This window comes from Oryctolagus cuniculus, chromosome 14 (genome assembly GCF_051225735.1).
Source record: "Oryctolagus cuniculus isolate XC-2025 breed Fujian yellow rabbit chromosome 14, ASM5122573v1, whole genome shotgun sequence".
In the NCBI taxonomy this organism is placed as follows: Eukaryota; Metazoa; Chordata; class Mammalia; order Lagomorpha; family Leporidae; genus Oryctolagus; species Oryctolagus cuniculus.
This window is the reverse complement of record NC_142880.1, coordinates 39539540-39559182: the sequence shown is the minus strand read 5'-3', so window position 1 is coordinate 39559182 and position 19643 is coordinate 39539540. Positions and strand designations below refer to the sequence as shown.

At 41.6% G+C, this 19643-nt stretch overlaps 1 protein-coding gene across 11 annotated transcripts in view; it reads left to right on the top strand.

The window, feature by feature from the left end:
- Window positions 1–14144, top strand: part of BDP1 (BDP1 general transcription factor IIIB subunit) — a 107299-nt gene extending 93155 nt beyond the window's left edge. For all 11 annotated transcript variants that reach the window (XR_016220069.1, XR_007914355.3, XM_089312588.1 and 8 more), the window contains exons 36-39: window positions 6030–6069; window positions 7333–7597; window positions 10042–10291; window positions 11504–14144. Coding sequence is in view for 9 of the 11 variants with exons in the window: in XM_089312588.1 (XP_089168714.1) it covers window positions 6030–6069; window positions 7333–7597; window positions 10042–10291; window positions 11504–11635 (687 nt within the window). In the remaining 2 variants the exon portion in view is untranslated. The remainder of the gene's footprint in view (window positions 1–6029; window positions 6070–7332; window positions 7598–10041; window positions 10292–11503) is intronic.
- Window positions 14145–19643: the final 5499 nt, after the last annotated feature.

Genomic DNA, 19643 nt, shown 5'->3' with positions numbered 1-19643 from the left:
CCTTAGGAATAAAACCAGAGCCTCTAGTGCCCTTTATAGTTGGCTCGTTTCTGTCTCTAGTCTGATTTTTGTGCTAGTCTCTTCCCCACTTTTTAGCTTCTCTCCATCCCTTGAATGCACTGTGTAACTCTTCCAAGTTTCCAGGGCATTTAATTTGTTGTCCCTTCTGTACAAAACATTTCCTTGCAAAGCATACCAGGCTCCTTTAGCTTAGTCATCACTGCCTTAGGGACATCTGACCAGACCACGCGTACTGGTGGCTTCTTGTTACTCTTTCTAGTACTCATCATAATTTGTAACTGCACTTTCTGAAATTTGTGAAACAGTTGATTTGGAATCTATATTCTCAAGGGAATTATTGAAGACCAATAGTTCTTGGATGATAGCGGATACAGAGGCAGTGTACTTTGATTTATCTGGTAGATAAAAATGGTATCCTATGGGCTGGCATGGTGGAGGAGCAGGTTAAGCCTCCATTTGCAATGCTGGCATCCCATATGAGTCCATCTGCTCCACTTCTGTCCAACTCCCTGCTAATGTGTCTGGAAAAGCAGTAGAAGATGGCCCAAGTACTCAGGCCCCTGCTACCTACGTGGAAGACTCAGATGAAGCTCCTAGCTTTGACCTGGCCCAGCCCAGGTTATTGCAGATATTTGGGGAGTGAACCAGCAGATGGAAGATCTCTGTCTCTGTCTCTTTTCTCTCTCTTCCCCTCTCTATAACTCTGCCTTTCAAATAAATAAAAATAAAATCTTAAAAAAAAAAAAAAAAAAAGATATCCCAGGGGTCAGCATTATGGTACAGTGGGTTAAACTGCTGCCTGCAACACTGGCATCCTGTGTGAGCAACATTTTGAGTCCTAGCTGCTCTACTTTCAATCTAGCTTCCTGCTAATGTGCCTGGAAAAGCAGTGGAAATGGCCCAAATGCTTGGGCTCCTGCCCCTCACATGGGAGACCTGGAAAGGAGGCTTCACCTCGCCCAGTCTTGGCTTTAGTGAACATTTGAGGAGTGGACCAGCAGATGGACGATCTCTCTTTCTCTGTGTCTACCTCTCTCTCTCTAACTCTGCCTTTCAAATAAATAAGTAAATCTTTTCTTAATAAAATGGTATCCCAGAAGGGCTGGCATTGTTTTATATCAGATTAAGCTGCCACTTGAGAGGAAAAATTGAAGACTGATAATTCTTGGATGATGGCAGATTTATCTGGTGGATAAAAAGTAGAATCTCATGGGTTGGCATCGTGGTACAGCAGGTTAAGCTGCTGCCTATGATGCTGGCATCCCATGTGAGTGCTAGTTCAAGTCCCATCTGGCATCCCATATCAGAGTGCCAGTTGGAATCCCAGCTGCCCCATTTTCTGTCCAGCTCCTGCTAATGTGGTTGGGAAAACAGCAGATGATGGCACAAGTACCTGGGCTCACGCCAACCACATGAGAGACTCAAATGGAGTTCCAGGCTCCTGGCATCAGCCTGGCCCAGCCCTGGCCATTGCAACCATTTGGGAGTGCACCAGCAGATGGAAGATCTCTGCCTTTCAAATAAATACATGTCTTAAAATAATAATAATAATAATAATAATAATAATAAATGGTATCCCAGAGTAGTTGTGATTTCTCATGTTGTGGCCGATATTGAACATCTTTTCATATGCTTAAAAGCCATTTTTGTATCCTTTTCTTTGAAATGAGTTTTATATTCTTTACCCACTTTCAACTGGGTTGATTTTTTTTCTTATAGGTTTAGAAGCACTTTCTATTCGGTGTCTGTGATAAACTACACCTATTTTTTTTTCTTAGTTTGTCATTTATATTTTGACTGTGTTTATTATTTTTTCCTAAAATTTTTTTTGCGTAGCCTTTTATTTTAAGCATTTATTTGAAAGGCAGAAGAACAGAGAGGCAGACTGAGAGATACAGAGAGCTCATCTTTCTGCTTGTTCACTCCCCAAATACCTGCAACAGCTGCGGTTGGGCCAGACTGAAGCCAGGTGCCATTAACAGGAATTCAGTGTAGATCTCCAACATGGGTGACAGGGTCCCAACTACTTGAGCCATCCCAGGCTGCCCCCTAAGTTGTGTATTAACAAGAAGCGAGAAGGCCGGCGCCACAGCTCATTAGGCTAATCCTCCGCCTTGCGGCACCGGCACACCGGGTTCTAGTCCCGGTCGGGGCGCCGGATTCTGTCCTGGTTGCCCCTCTTCCAGGCCAGCTCTCTGCTATGGCCAGGGAGTGCAGTGGAGGATGGCCCAAGTGTTTGGGCCCTGCACCCCATGGGAGACCAGGAGAAGTACCTGGCTCCTGCCATTGGATCAGCGCAGTGCGCTGGCCATTGGAGGGTGAACCAACGGCAAAAAGGAAGACCTTTCTCTCTGTCTGTCTCTCTCACTGTCCACTCTGCCTGTCAAAAAAAAAAAAAAAGAAAGCGAGAATCAGGAGGGGAGCCCAGGCACTCCAGTATGCAGATGAGGGGCTCCCAAGCAGCATCTTAACCACCACCAAATGCCCACACCTGTTTATCTTTTTAATATGAATATTGTCTAGCCTAATGTATCCCCATGTACCTCTTAGCCAATTTTAACAATTTGTTAGCATTCCCAGGAGACATTGTTTTGCTTTGTTTTAAAAGTATGTGTAGGGCCGGCACCGTGACTCAATAGGCTAATCCTCCGCCTTGTGGCGCCGGCACACCAGATTCTAGTCCCGGTCGGGGCACCAGATTCTGTCCCGGTTGCCCCTGTTCCAGTCCAGCTCTCTGCTGTGGCCCGGGAGTGCAGTGGAGGATGGCCCAAGTGCTTGGGCCCTGCACCCGCATGGGAGACCAGGATAAACACCTGGCTCCTGCCTTCGGATCAGCGTGGTGCGCTGGCCGCAGCGCACCAGCCGCAGCGGCCATTGGAGGGTGAACCAACGGAAAAGGAAGACCTTTTTCTCTCTCTCTCACTGTCCACTCTGCCTGTCAAAAAAAAAAAAAAAAAAAAAAAAAGTATGTTCAATAATAGCATGGCAGAAAGCATAGTGCATAACTTAAATCCAAAACTAAATTTAAATCTAAAACCAGATTATACTGTGCTGTTTAAAAAAAATAGATGTACATTGGTACAGCTATTTAAGAAAAGTATAGTATCTGTTGGGCTTATTTGTGGTTTCTATTTTCTAAACTTTCTTTTTTAAAAAATTTTTATTGTTTTATTTGAGAAGCAGAGAGAGAGCAACAGACAGACCCGCAGAAAGTTCCCATCTGCTGGTACACTCCCCAGATGTCTGCGATGGCCACCCTGGGCTGAGGCAATGGCCAGGAACCGGAACCAGGAACCTCAATCCAGATCTCTTACATGGGTAGCATGAACCCAATTACTTGAGCCATCATCCTAGCCTCCCATGGTCTGTGTTGGTTGGAAGCTAGTCAGGAGCTGAGGCTAGGAACTGAACCCAGCCACTCTGATATGGAACACTCTGATATCTTAACCACTTGGCTAAACACCTGCTCCCTAAAACAGAATTGTTTGTACAAAATTCTGGAATGCATGCATACTGCATTTAGAGAGGCATGCACACATTTTTTTCATTTTCTGTCATCAACTTCATTAATCTTTTCATTTGTGGCTTTAGGGGATTACGTTATACACTGAAAGGTCTTCTTTGAGATTTAAAATAAAGTTTCTAGGGGCGGCGCTGTGGTGTAGCAGGTAAAGCTGCCACTTGCAGTGTCAGCATCCCATACAGGCGCCGGTTCAAGACCCAGCTGTTCTACTTCTAATCCAGCTCCTTGCTATGGCCCCGGAAAGCAGTAGAAGATGGCCCAAGTCCTTGGGCCCCTGCATCCGTCTGGGAGACCCAGAAGAAGCTCCTGGCTCCTGGTTTCAGATCAGCGCAGCTCTGGCTGTTGCAGCCAATTGGGGAGTGAATCAGCGGATGGAAGACTTCTCTTCTTTCTGTGTGTGTGTGTGTGTGTGTGTGTGCACGCGTGTTGCGCGCCTCTCAGTAACTCTACCTTTCAAATAAATCTTTTATTTTTTTTGATATATTACCTTTTTTTTTTTTGACAGGCAGAGTGGACAGTGAGAGAGAGAGACATAGAGAAAGGTCTTCCTTTGCTGTTGGTTCACTCTCTAATGGCTGCCACGGCTGGCACGCTGCGACCAGCGCACCGCGCTGATCCAAAGGCAGGAGCCAGGTGTTTATCCTGGTCTCCCATGGGGTGCAGGGCCCAAGCACTTGGGCCATCCTCCACTGCACTTCTGGGCCACAGCAGAAAGCTGGCCTGGAAGAGGGGCAACCGGGACAGAATCCGGCGCCCCGACCGGGACTAGAACCCGGTGTGCCGGCACCGCAAGGCGGAGGATTAGTCTATTGAGCCGCGGCGCCGGCCCCAAATAAATAAATCTTTTATAAAATAAAATAAAAGTTTCTAGCAGCCTAACCCACTATGCCATAATGCTGGCTCCGAACAATTATTTTCTATCTGAAGTGCTTACTAAATTTCCTCATTGTGTGCAGCTGTTTTTCAGTTAACTCTCTTGAGTTTTATAGGTAAGCAGTCATTTCATCTGCATATGTAGTTTTAGTTTTTTCTCTTCTACTTTTTAAAGCTCTAATTTCTTTCTCCTTTCTAAAAATTGTATTCAAATAACTTAAAATGTTAATAGTCCCATTATTGGACATCTTTTCTTTGTTCCTGGTGTCAGTGGGAGTACTTCCAATGTTTAGTAAGTAAAATACTCACTTTCAGACTGTGATGGATACATATTATGATGTGAAGAAAATGGTAATCCTATTTCACTCAGTTTTTTTCAAGATTGAGTATTGTTGGACACCTTTTCTATAAAGAGATAGGACTTTTCTCCTCAGAGCTGTTGAATTGTATAGACTGTGTAATACTGTGTGTTTTCTGCATTCCTGAAACAAACTCTTAGTGACTGTGATATCTTTTTTCATTAAAGTTTATTTATTTGTAAAGTAGAGTGACAGAGAGAAAGATCTTCCATCTTCAACAGATGGGACTTGGGCAGATGGAAGCCAAGAGCCAGGACCTCATCTGGACCTCCCCTGTTGGTGATCCCAGCCCACCTACTTGGACCACTGTGTCCTGCCTCTCAGAGTGCACATTAGCAGGGAGCTGGGTCAGAGGAAAGGCTCAGACTGGCACTCCAGTATGGGGTGGTCTGTAACATTTCATATGGAATTTATACACTGATGTTACGTGAGACTGGTTAACTGGTTAGGCTTGATTCATAAAAAGCATTTGAGGGGCAGGCATTTGGTACAGTGGGTAAGATGCCACTTTTAAAAAAAATTTTTTTTTTATTTGACAGACAGTGAGAGAAAGAGAGAGAAAGGTCTTCCTTCTGTTGGTTCACCCCCCAAATGGCTGCTACAGCCGGCGCTGCGCTGATCCGAAGCCAGGAGCCAGGTGCTTCTTCCTGGTCTCCCACAGGGGTGCAGGTGCCCAAGCACTTGGGCCATCCTCCGTTGCCCTCCTGGGCCACAGCAGAGAGCTGGACTGGAAGAGGAGCAGCTGGGACTAGAACCCGGCACCCATATGGGATACTGGTGCCACAGGCGGAGGATTAGCCAAGTGAGCCTCGGTGCCGGCCCCAAGGTGCCACTTTGAGTGGACTTGCCTGGTTTCAAGCCCTGGCTCTGCCCCTGATTCTGTCTTCCTGCTAGTGTGTATCTTGGGAGGCAGCAGGTGATAGCTCAAGTAGTTGTATCCCTTCCACCTACATAGAAAACCTGACTTGAGTTCTGGCTTCCAGACATTTGGGTAGTAAATCAGTGGATGAGAACTGTCTCTCAAATGAAATAAATAAAGGACACTTAACAACTGTCTTTTTACTGGACTCTGGAACAGTTTAATTAATGGTAGCAGTGTCTTTTCCATCAACATTTGGTAAGTATGCCTCCTGTAATACATGTCTGACTCTAGAGCTTTCTGAGAGATGGCATGCTTTCTTAAAGAAGGAAAGACTTAAAATTTTATGTAATAAATGGATTTCTAATGTTTTTTGTAAATTTTCTTAAAACAGGTATGTTCAAAGGAATTAATAAATGTTTTTGAGGAAGCAGGTGAGTGAAGTAAATTTTAACATGATTGAATGTTGCTGAATACCCCTGAATATTTTTGATGTATTTTCTCTGAGAGTGATTCTTTTATTCTCAGCATTTCTTCCCTTCAACAACTGCCTTTTAGTTGAAGATGAAGGAATGTTTAAATCGGTACTTACCATTACCTGAAAATTCACTTAGAGCCAGACATCTTTTCAGGCTTAAGTCACCTATGGAAGCCCAAAGGATGTTAGAATAAACTCTCTCAAGGATATTAAACCATTTAGGGTCCAGTTCCCTCATAAATAAGACAACCAGACATATTTATCCTGTATTTTATACACTTGTTATCAATTTTTTATGGTGTTATTTCTCTTTTCTTTCAAACTTAATGTGCCTTAAGCTTATCATTCTCATCTTTAGCCATTGCTTAACTGTGACAATGCCACTTGTGAATTAAAAAGAAGTTGGTAATGACATTTAACAGAGTTAACCATGGGAAGGTTCAATAACCTTGGTGGTTCTCATTCTTTACAACATTGTCACAGATTTTACCTCAGTTGTCGCAACTGGGACTGTGAAACTGACACGTGATTGGAGTTTCTGTTTTCTAATAATGTCCAATATTTCTCCCATCTCTTCCTGTCCTGTAAAAGCATTTGACAAATCACAGTGCACTGAAATGCTAGTCAATGTGTTCCATCGCATCTGTAATTGGGTTGTTTGTTTCAGTGGGTATACTTGCCAACTCCATTCCCCCTTTACTCTGCTAGAAAATTTCCACTGGGACTAGGCCTGAAAAGCAGCTATCTTAAAGGAAAAAAATTTTTTTTAATTTAACGAGAAATTTCTCCATGTTTTGTGCTAATTAAATGCTTTTCAAGGTTTTTAAAATACTATTTAAGGCCTCTTTAAGTGTTTGAGATTCTATGGGCCTAATTTTTCCATGTGGCCATGGAATTACTGCCTCTGCTTTGGGTTAGTGTTTCTATATTATAATAGCCCTAGATTTTTAGAACATCATCATCAAATTCAAGAAATATTCATAGAAAAAGATTTTATAGGCAAGATATTGTGATATGACTATTTTATATCTGACTACAGAGGCTGTTGCAAATTTTTTACCAGTTATATTAATAGTTCTAGTAACTCCACTAATTATAATTTAGCCTAATCTTTTTAGGGTAGGTTTATCATAGAGTGGCCCTTCCAATACTGTGATTAAATTGCATTATTTCGATGTATGTGCTTACTGTTTGCCTTCCGGTTTGTTTTTTTTTTAAGGGAAGTCTTACAAGGGTCAAGATATTTCTCCTACCATAGGAAGCACGTTGAGTCCAGAACCTCAAAAGGAACACCGTGAATCAACTCTGCAAAGTATAGGATCTAGAACTGTTGATAACATTGGCCATACACTTGGAGAGAAAAGTGTGCCTCAGTTACCTCAGGTTGAGACAACAGTGTCTGATAAGGAAGGAAGGACTGATGCTGCTTGTACGTCTCAGCAGATGGAGAGCAGGGCACCTGCCACAAAGCCGCCACTGTCCAGGTACCACAAGACAACCTTCAGTGCAAGCTTCTCTCTCTCCGTCTCTCTTTCTCAGTGTATAAATATGAAGTACATGAAATGGCTACAACTTAGGTGTATCTGTAAAGATGAAATCTAGCACTGTGATGGCATTTTAGAAACCCAGTCTGTACCAGGAACGGAAAGGGAAGAAGTTTCAGCAGTTGGGAGTACAGAGATATTCCCGATAAGCATTCACTGCAGACATCCAGACTCTTAAGTGCTGCTACGACGGCTGTTTTAGATAGGAACTCTTAAACTGTGTTGTACACCTTTTCCAGATCATCCATGGTGATTCTGATTGTCACCTATTCTGCCATATGGGAGCTGCTCATACTCAGGTGGATGGTAGGAGACAAGAGGCTGATGTTTGAGATAACTCTGGAGCTTGCTTTTTTGAAGTCCCAGATAAATAATATGTTCTTTTTCTCTTTCATGGCATACCAACAAAGTAAAGCATGGTTTCCTATTTGTGAGAGTAAGTGTGGAATTTAAGCCCAAAGCCAGCTTCCCCCACATTGGTTTTCCTCAGAGTCTATAAGCAAGTTTTTGGGCTATTGATAACTGTTGGCTTGTCAGCAATACTCAAAAAGCTTACATGGTGAGGGAAACGGTGGGAAAGGACTGTGTTGCTTAAGTAGGCGTATTTAGTAAATCTATTTTGTTGTTACTAAAATTTCAAGTAGTAAAGCTTAAAATGTTTTGTCTGGCCTTGGAAATGTGCTGAAAATAGACAGCGGGAAGTATCCTGAGGGTTTGGGTGAAAACAGCTTGGAAGTAGTGTTTTAGAACAGAGGTCAGAGGACAGCACACTTTTTGTAAATGGGCACACAGTACATATTTTAGGCTTTGTGGAACTGTGGCCTATATTACAACTACTCAGCTCTGCAGTTGCAGTGCAAAAGTAGCAATAAACCATGTGTAAACAAACAGATGTGCTCCAGTAAAATCTACTTAGAGATTCAGGTTGGGCTGTACCTGGCTTGGTTGACCACAGTTTGCTGACCATTGCTTCAGAGCCTTACTTGCTACTCAAAGTGTGGTTCTAGGACCAGCAGCAAGGACAGTGTTAGGAGTGCAGGACTTGGGCCACACCTGCTATCAACTGTGTAATGATCTTCATTATAGTAAGATACTCATTTGGGAAGCACTGCCTGTCACAGCGTGGTGGTATCAGTACTCCACACAGATATAGGGGCCCAAGGACTTGGGCAATCCTCCACTGCTTCCCTAGGCCATTAGCAGAGAGCTGGACCAGAAGAGGAGCAGCCGGGATATGAGCCCACACCCATGTGGGATGCTGGTGCTGCAGATGAAGGCTTAGCCTACTATGCCACAGTGCCAGCTCCTTGAAACACACTTTTCAAAAACAAGTATAACCTGGTCTTATCTTTCTGGGACCCAGACCTGCTTACACAGCAGGAAGAATAAAGCCACCAACTTTTTAAAAAACATTTTTTTCTTTCCCCTTTATTTTAAAAAAAAATTTAAGTTATACAAATTTTATGTGTATATATACAGATTTAGCAACATAGTGATACTTCCCACCCTACCCTCCCTCCCACTTCTTCCTCCCTCTCCTATTCCCACTTTTAATTTTTACAAAGATTTGTTTTCACTTCACTTAATGATTGTAAGGTTAAACCTACACTAAGTAAAGAGTTCAACAAATAGTATGAAGGAAAAAAACACTGTTCTTCAACAGAAGAGACAAGAGCTGTAAATAGTCATTGAATCTCAAAATGTCCATTTTACTGTAATACATTACATTTTAGGTACTTTATTAGTTACCCCAGATCAGGGAAAACATATGATATCTGTCTTGTTGGGACTGGCTTATTTCACTTAGTATAATTGTCTCTAGTTGGATCCATTTTGTTGGAAAAGACAGGATTTCCTTTTTTTTTTTTTTTTTTTTTTTCCTGCAGCTGAGTAGAACTCCATAGTGTATATACTATAGTTTCTTTATCCAGTCAACAGTTGATGGACTCCTGGGTTGATTCCCTATCTTAGCTATTGTGACTTGAGCTGCAGTGAATATAGGGGTACAGATAACTCATATGCTGATTTCTTCTGGTTTGGGTGAATTCCCAGGAATAGGATGGCTCGATCATATGGTAGGTCTATATTCAGATTTCTGAGGTAAAGCCACCAACTTTTACATCGCCTGGCTAATCATGGAAATATGTCCAGGCTTCAAATAACTTGAGTTTTAATTTTTTTCTAGGCAGAGCAATGTAAGATTAAAATGGGGAAAGATATTTAATATTTAATGTTAAGCTTTAAAAAGAAACCTGCTGTCATTGCTATGTATCTTCATAGAGGACTATGATGAGAAAGTACAAAAGACACTGTCATTCAGAGAAAAAAAAATCAATGTGTCTCTCTAGGTATTCTTGAATAACTTTTTAATTTTGCATTTCTAGACCTGGCAGAAGACCCTTGGGATTTTTATCTTTAATATGTTCAAAAAATAGTCTGGAGTCTGATGAACCCACTCAGGTCCATAGAAAGAAGCGCCTAAAACCTCTTATACCTGTATCAAGACAGAATTTGAAAAGGTCTACCCCACTCAATGAAGGCCAGGAAAAAAATGCGGAGTCCTCTGATGCGCTTCCATCTCCAGGTGTTGTTGCTAATGCTCCGTCTGAGAATGCTGGCGATTCAGCAGCTCAGGTGTGTGGTGACCACTCTGTTGTTTGTGTAAAATGGGTTGGGTTTCATACTTAACTGGGGAAACATCATAATTGCTATTTGAATATCAGAAATTATTTCACAGCAGTTGCATCTGGCTCCTCCCCATGGCGTCCCCTCCATACTGAAAAGTTAGCTATCAAATTAAGAAGTTACAGCTCTGTAGTATCGAATTAGCCATACGTGTACACACAGTTACCATTACTTTAATTTAAAGCCCACTTCTGACTTGTGGTAGCAGAATGAAGCAGTGCTTGCATTTTATTTGCCTTAGGAGACATGTCCTGACACCTATAAGAATTTAAGGGACTATGAATTGTTTGTGTGTTTCATTTCTGTGTGTTTCTTTCTTTTCTTTTTTTTACAAGCAGAGTTAGACAGTGAGAGAGAGAGAGAGACAGAGAGAAAGGTCTTCCTTCTGTTGGTTTACCCCCCAAATGGCCCCTATGGCCAGGGTGCTGTGCCGATCCGAAGCCAGGAGCCAGGTGCTTCCTCCTAGTCTCCCATGCAGGTGTAGGGCCCAAGCACTTGGGCCATCCTCCACTGCCTTCCTGGGCCACAGCAGAGAGCTGGACTGGAAGAGGAACAACCGGGACAGAATCCGGCGCCCCGACCGGGACTAGAACCCGGTGTGCCAGCGCTGCAGGCGGAGGATTAGCCTATTGAGCCGCGGCGCTGGCCAAGATTATTTCCTTAATTTTAATAGTAGGAAATTAAATTGTTGGGTCCATATGAACATATTTAGAAGTCAGTATTTATTGGCATATTGTTTTTGAAGCAGATGATATCCATTTAGGTTATGATTAGCAGTATCTAAATGTTGTGTTGCATTTTTCTTTTTATTTCTTTTTGTTTGTTTGTTTCCCAGAAACCTTTTATTTAAGGAATACAAACTTCATGCATTTCATAAATACAACTTTAGGAACATCGTGATTCTTCCCACCCTACCTGCCCTCCCACCCTTCTTTCTCCTCCCTCTGCTATTCCCATTCTTATTTTTTAAAAATAAGATCTATTATTAATTAATATACATAAGATTAACTCTATACAAAGTAGAGTTCAACAAACAGCGTGAAAAAAAAAAAACTGTTCCTCCACAATTGAGACAAGTGCTGTTCAAAGTCTTCATATCTCAAAGTGTCAATTTCACTTCTATAGATTATCATGCATTTTTATTTTCACTGTCTTCTTTAGGACTCTCGTGATCAACCCTTATTGACAGAAGAGTGTAAAAGTGGCCAGAAGCAGGCACCTGCGGAGGAGCCAACCTCAGTCTCTGAGTATTTCTTCAATGATATCTTCATTGAAGTGGATGAAACAGAATAAGACATTCTTAGGTTTTTTATCTTTTTAATTTCTGGACTCAGTTACATCAACAAAGCAGTATTTAGCAAAAAAGGAAAGGAAAAAAAAATCACTGTCTGTTTTTCTTTAGATTGATTTTGAATATTTAAGGAGCTTGAAGCTTGATTGGAAGCTTTTGTAATCAGTGGAAAAGATTGCTTGAGGTTCCTTCCTTCTGATTGATTCAGCATTTTGGAAGTACCAAGCAATTAGGACCTGCTTTCTCAGACAGAAATGCAGCTCTTGTTTACATTCTGACTCTTCCTGTGCGGAGCACACATGGACATTGGGAATGTCGTGGATAAATATCTCTGTACAAATCACAGTGCCGACGTCTTTGGAGGTTGATTGTATTTAACATTTTGTGAACTTCTCTTTGGAAGGTTTTTTTTCTTTGTCTGTTTTTTGGGGTGATGATGAAGGCCTTTTCAGTTGCCTTTAAGTATAGAAAAGCAAATTGTGAAATTCCACTTTAGTATGCTAAGATTAAAACTTTTCTATTATCAGCTGTTTGGCTGACTGAAAAATATGTATTTTTCTAATTCATGGTGATGTAACATTAGTCCTAATTGAAGAACTAGTATTTAAAGTTATTATTTATAAAATGACACATCAGAGAGCTTATTTATTTTTAAATTTTTTATTTAAAATGCTAGTCAGTTTTAATTATTTTCATCCCTCTGATTGTGGGTAAGGGAGGCATTAACAAATTTTGTCTCCTTTTCCTCTTTAATTTTAAAGATATTTAAAATGATACAACTAAAATGTTTGGGTAGTGTATATGTGTTGAATACTTTTTTTCATCGTTTATTATCTTTGTACTGTGAATTTTTTTGTTTTTATTTCTTGAATAATCTCAGGATTTTCATGGGTGAGAAAAACTCGTAAGTTGATTTATGAAAAAATTTCCATACAAAACGCAATCTCCTATATACACACATACACACTCCTTTTTAAAAAAAAAAAACAAAAACCTACTTCTTGATAGTTTTTCCACCATTAATTTCTGCTCAAGGAACTTCTTAGGCCTTTAAGTACACAACATAATTTTGATGTTAAAAGTAGAAAATAATGTAATAAGACTTTATATAAAAGTCAGTGATTACCATCAATATGAATTTAGGGTTTTTAATTTTGAAGCTTCATGATTTACATATTATTAAATAGAGTAGATAATTATCTGTTACCTATTCCAGCAAATCTTAGGAGTTCAAATTAAACTTCTCCAAGAGCAGATTGATTGTGGTTTTATTTGCAAAGCTTTTTGAGTTGGAAACATTTTGTGCAGAATAATCTGGGCTTTGCCAGATGTCACCGTGGCAGCCAGACAAGCCTGCCCTTTGAGTGGGAAAGCAGCCACAGACAGTACTTGAATGGAGAACCGTGGCTGAATTGGGCTCCTAGTTTGATTTGACCCCTGTGGTGCTGACGTGTCTATGTATGAGTTGTTGAAATCATGACTTGTGCCTAAAAGTCTGATGTGTGGATTGCATTATGAACTGATCAGATTTTTATTGGGAAGATATTTTAAAGTCCAGATAATTGTGTCTATATGTTGAAACACTGGTAGCCAGTTTTCAGGCTCCTTAGTAAGAAGGAGTGTGGCTCAGCAAGTGTAACAGTAAAGCTAATCTGTTGAAATGATTGCTGTAAGAGCTTTCGTATTCATTGCCTTATAGTAAAATTTACAGTAACTTTGTCACAAGAGAGGATGTATAAACTGGGAGATTCTCTATAGATATGCATTTATTTATTTTGTGTGATTAATATGTTACAAAAATCATGGAGTAAACCACATTGCTATTTTATAACTTGTTTTTGTAAATTCTAAACAATCTCATATTCTGAAAAGGCTTCCTTCTCTTAATTAATGTTGAGTATTGGATGTCCATGACTGTTATCCCTGTGTAATATTTATTTTTTAACTTTGTCCACATCTATTCCTGCTCATCTACAGTAAAATAATTTTATGGAAGATAAAATTACTGTACAAAGAATACAGAAGGCATTCCTTTTATTAGAGAATAAAGTTGGCCAACTAAATTATCCTAGTTTTTCTTAAAATGGATCTTGGGCAAAGAGAAACATAATCAGTGTATTTATCTTGTAAGATGGAAAGACCTATGCTGAGTCTGATTAATGTAAGAAGATGTTGCAAAGAATTGATTTTATAAATCTTAAAGGAGATGTGATTGAAGGGATTTATCTTTTCTTGATTTTTCCTTCTGAACATTGATGTCTTTAGAAAGTGATCAACATGATGGTTTCAGGGCCTAATTGTTGGTAAATGGTTGAGACTCAGATAAAAATGTTAATATCCACTGTTTACCACCATGTTATTTGAATTAGAAGTGACCATGTATATTATCTTGCTTGAAGAAGTATTTGACAAAAAAAAGCAGTATCTGTCATTTGTAAATTTTCTTGTTCTAAAGAAAGCATTATGTTCTATAGATATAAATTATGTAAATAAAAGTTATTTTATACCATTTCTATTGTGTCCTTTTCAAACAAGTTATTTATGTTCAGTTAACCAAACCAGTTACTGTTTTCACCTATACTGTGCACTTACTTTCTTCCTTCTGTAAAAACACAGCTGGAAGAATTAATTTTTATTCTTCTAAGCTTGCTATGTTTTGCTCTTGTAAGAGTAAAGAATAAAGAACAGCCTGCCCCCATATCTCTGACATGTAAAAAATTGCTTACATTTATTTTCTCCTTCTATAATGAATTTCTAAATATATGAGCTTGATCTGTTTTACTCATTTCTTTTCCTCTTCTTCTACCACACACTATGTTTTCTCTGTAGAGAAAGACAAATGGGAAACTTTAGACCTGGATATAATATAAAGTTGGATTTACAAAGTAGATATTGGCAGAATCTGAGTTGGCCAAAAAGTTTAGTCGAGAGAAATGTCTGGAAACTTTCCTGAAATGTAGGCAGTCTAGTCATTTCTCCAGATACTTGGCCTTGAGTTTTGCTATACTATCAAAGAGCTGCTCATATGGGCTGCATTTTTTTGTCTGCCCATTTTTAGGGACAATGTCAAGTACAGAAGTCTAAAAAAATAGTTTTTATTATAATGATGCAGACTTTGTTTATTATCATCTAGTATCCTATTTATGACAACCTATATTTTGTTCTAGTGCTAGGAATAATTGTGTTTCTTTTCGATTAATTTTTTTTTAATATGTGGTGTATCTGAATCTTCGTATTTTCTTTCGAAGGGCAAAGTCAAACTGGGAACCAACATGTTACAAGGTAGAATACTTTATGTCACACATTTTGCATATTAAATTCATTCTCATTTCCTCCCGTCTAGATTTTTAGAAACCTGTCACCTTTTCAAAATAAGAAGCTATGATTTATTAAACTGGGCATAGTGCTAACCTCTTCACTTTTCCCTTCTGTACCTGTCAGTTAATCTAATGTCTTCCAGGATTAAACATGGGTTCCTTCCTCTTTTTTTTTTTTTTCTTTTTTTTTTTTTTTTAAAGAGATTTATTTGTTTGAAAGGCAGAGAAACAGAGGGGGGAAAGACAAAGAGATTTTCCTTTTTTTTTTTTTTAAGATTTATTAATTTATTTGAAAGGCAGAGTTACAGAGAGGCAGAGGCAGAGCGAGAGGTCTTTCATCTGCTGGTTCATTCCCCAAATAGTTGCAACCACTGGAGCTGTTCCAATCTGAAGCCAGAAGCCAGGAGCTTCTTCCAGGTCTCCCACATGGGTGCAGTGGCCCAAGGACTTGGGCCATCTTCTGCTTTCCCAGCCATAGCAGAGAGCTGGATTGGAAGAGGAGCAGCTGGGACTTGAACCGGTGCCCATATGGGAAAGCTGACATTGCAGGCAGCAGCTTTACCCGCTACGCCACAGTGCCAGCTCTGAAAAAGATTTTCTGCTGGCTTACTCACCCAAATGGCTGTAACAGCCATGTCTGGGATAGGGTGAAGTAAGGAGCCAAGAACTCCATCTGGGCCTCCCATGAGGGTGGCAGGGGCCCATACAGTAGGGCCATCATCAGTTGCCTTCCCAGGCATGTCAGCATGGAGCTGAATTTGAAGCAAATCAACTTGGAATCAAACTAGCACTTTAGTATGGTATGCTATTGTTCTAAGGAGTGGCTGAACCTGCTGTCCAACAATGCTAGCCCCCACTATCCTCCTTTTATTAGGTTGAGCCATATTATCTGTGTTCATTTCCTTTGGATTAATACCCCTTAGTGGGGTGCTAAATCGTATGGTAATGTCCCTATTGAAGTTGGTGAATTACCCAGTTCTCTTAACTGTTGGTTCAGCGACTCTGTAATAACCTTTATGTTTCCTATTGGAAACATCTTCCATTGGATACTAGAACCTCCAAATACATAAAGGTTGAGGGCAAAGAGATGGGAAGCAATAATCTGCAAGTGGCATGGTGAGAGGGGCTGCTCCCCGTTAAGCTCTATAGTTTTAAGACTTGTGTATTCTGACTCTGAGGAAGACGGCACTTTACATTGGCTGCTAGTTTTAAGGCATATACAACATTGTCTTCTCTTCTTGACTAGAACTCTTTCAACTCAGTCTTCATGAGGCCATTCCACCCAGCAGCTACTTCTTTATTTTTATTTATTTGAAAGGCAGACAGATGTTCCATCCTCTGGCTCACGCTCCAGATGCCCACAACAGCTGAAGCTAAGCCAGGCTGAAGTCAAGAGATACCTGCACCACCATGTTTATAGCAGCCAAAACATGGAATCAACCAAGGGGTCCATCAGCAGATTAAGTGGATAAAGAAAATTTGGCATGTCTACACAATGGAATATTGTTCAGCTATTTAAAAAAATGAAATTCTAACATTGCAGCAAAATGGATGCAAGTGCCGAACATCATGTTGAGTGAAATGCCACACAGGGAAAGACAAATACCACGTTCTCCCTCATGTATGTGAGCTAAAATTAAAAATGGGGGGAAAAAAGCCTGCATATATCGTTATTACTACAAATATAGTTTTGTCAAACTTTATTTTATGTCTTTGCCAAAGCAATGGTTAACAATGTTATACTGGGGCAGGTTTTAGGCTGTAAAGCCACTGCCTATGACACCGACATCCCAGTTCAAGTCCTGGCTGCTCCACTTCCAATCCAGCTCCCTGCTAATGGCCTGGGAAAAGCAGTGGAAGATGACCCAAGTGTTTGGACCCCTGCCGCCCAAATGGGAGACCCGATGGAATTCCAAACTCCAGGCTTTGGCCTGGCTCAGTGCTGGCCATTGTAGCCATTTAGGGAGTGAACCAGTCGATTTAAGATATTCTCTTTCTTTCTCTAACTCTGACTTTCAAATAATAATAATAAAAAAGTTATACTACCAAGTTTTAATGACCTGTGATTACTCTCAAATTTGCTGTATGTGGGTGAAATGGTCATCTTTCTGTCTGAATGTTGTTTACAGCCCTTCCTATATCTACACTAAACTGGGGTCTTCTGGCTCTACTTGTTGAACTCTTTATTAAATGGAGCATTAAGCCCTGGACAGTGATGCAAATTAAAAAATATGTTATCTCAGAAAAAAAGAATAGAGAAGGAGGAAGGGAATATCATTATATTCTTAGAATGTATCTACTAACTATATTCAGTCTGTTGAAAACAAACTAAAAATTAATTAAAAAAAAAAAAGGTTGCTGGCAGAATGCTGTTGGCACACAGACAGTTCCACACCAAGAACATGAATATCCCAATTAAAAAAAAAAAAAAGCTTTGAGGCCGGCGCCGCGGCTCACTAGGCTAATCCTCCGCCTTGCGGCGCCGGCACACCAGATTCTAGTCCCGGTCGGGGCGCCAGATTCTGTCCTGGTTGCCCCTCTTCCAGGCCAGCTCTCTGCTGTGGCCCAGGAGTGCAGTGGAGGATGGCCCAGGTGCTTGGGCCCTGCACCCCATGGGAGACCAGGATAAGTACCTGGCTCCTGCCATTGGATCAGCGCGGTACGCTGGCCGCAGCGCGCTGGCCACGGCGGCCATTGGAGGGTGAACCAACGGCAAAGGAAGACCTTTCTCTCTCTCTCTCTCTCTCTCTCTCTCACTGTCCACTCTGCCCGTCAAAAAAAAAAAAAAAAAAAAAAAAAAGCTTTGTTCCCTGTGTGACGATGGAAGGGGTCCTGTGTAATCAACCTGCCACCGGGTCTCCCTGGTGAATGTCAGGTAGGTAAGGAGGTGGTAGCAGGGAGGGGCCGTGGGCACCAGCTCTCCCTGCATGCCCTGCCTGTGCTGCAGCTCCACCTGCACTGTCCCAGCCCTGCAAAACTGCCACTGCCACTGGGAACCAGCACCAGCCAAAAATCACCGGCATGGCTGCCAATGGCATCCCCATGAGGACCTTTAGCTAACTGTGTCATAATAAAGTTACCATGGCTGACACCCCTACATTATGCACCTTCACCATGACACTTTCCAAAAAAAGGCAAGGGAATGAATGAGTGGCACTCATCTCTGCCCGTATGAATATGCAATGAAACCCCACTCCAGACAACACCCCTTGTGCCTCCAGTCGTATAAAGGGAGGGGCCAAACCTTGTTGAGTGCAGCTCACTCTTTGAGTATGGGCACACTCTCTTTCCAGTGTGTACGTTCACTTTGCAAGAAGATAAATCTTGTTTCTCTGCTGACCTTTACCTGTATCCGGTCCTTGAATTCTTTCTTGTGTCAGAGACAAGAACTCAGCCATGCTACACCACAACCCATGGAGCCATTCAGGAGGCTCAGCACTGGTCTTTGCTGCTGCAGGCTGGGCACCCAGCAGTGGTGCAGTCACATCATTCTTGGTGAGAAGGCCTTTCTGCCTTTCTGTGGATTCTCTGCTGCAGTGGGCACTTAGAGCAGGGCCCATTATAAGCTCATTTACAGTGGGCAGCAGGGAAAGGTTGTGAGACACCTGAAAGATGAGTGACCTCATCCATCTGATCATGGACACTCTCTGTGCATATTTACATGGGACAAAAATATTTTCATACTCTGTGCCTATTTTGAGAGGCTTATACTCAAATTTTGCCTCCAGATTTCTTGATTACCAGTTTTCCATCTTTATTCTTCGCAAATTCCTGACTAGGCTGCTAATCTTTAGCTCCTGAGTTGATGTAGATCCAAACCTTGGAAGCTTCATCCAGACCTCCCACATGGGTGCAGGCGCCACTTGGGCCATCCTCCACTGCTTTCCCAGGCACATCAGCAGAGACGCTGGATCAGAAGAGGATCAGCCAGGACTTAAGCCACCACCCATATGGGATGCTGGCGCCACAGGTGGAGGCTTAGCCTCCTATGCCACAGCGCCAGCATCCTGTATGAGTGCCGGTTAAAGTCCTGGCTGCTCCACTTGCCAGGAGCCAGGAACTCCATCTGGATCTTCCACATGGGTGGCAAGGGCCTAAGTAAGCCCATAATGAGGGGGCTGGATTGGAAGTGGAGCATCCTGGACTCGAATCAGTGCTCTGATATGGGATGCTGGTGTTGCAGGCAGTGGCCTAACCCACTGTGCCACAACACTGGCCCCTGGAATTGTGTTTCTGATAAGTTCCCTGGGAACCATCTCTTTGGAATGAAGCCATCAAGGGACAGTGCCCGTCTATGGAAGCGTAGGGGCCTGACTTCAGTGGGCACCTGGCAATCTGCAAACCACTCCTGTCATAAAGACAGGAAGAGTTAATTTTCCTGTCGATAAGGGCAATCAGCAAGCACAGGTGGCTGCCCCAGTTACCAGGTGAGTTTAGTTTGAACCCTGTGTGACAGATCGTGCTGTTCGATCCTTTTGAGAACCACCCATTGCTTATCTTGAGAACACGTGTGAAATGGGTGGCCCTTCTTTGTCTCTGCTCTCTCCAGCTGCTTGCCTGTGATGCCCATCATACAAAGCGATCTGCCTTCTCTTCTACTTTTTTTTTTTTTTGACAGGCAGAGTGGACAGTGTATGTAGCTGTGCATAAAGGGTCAACTCAGCAGGCTCAGAGTGTTCAAGCCTTGCACATT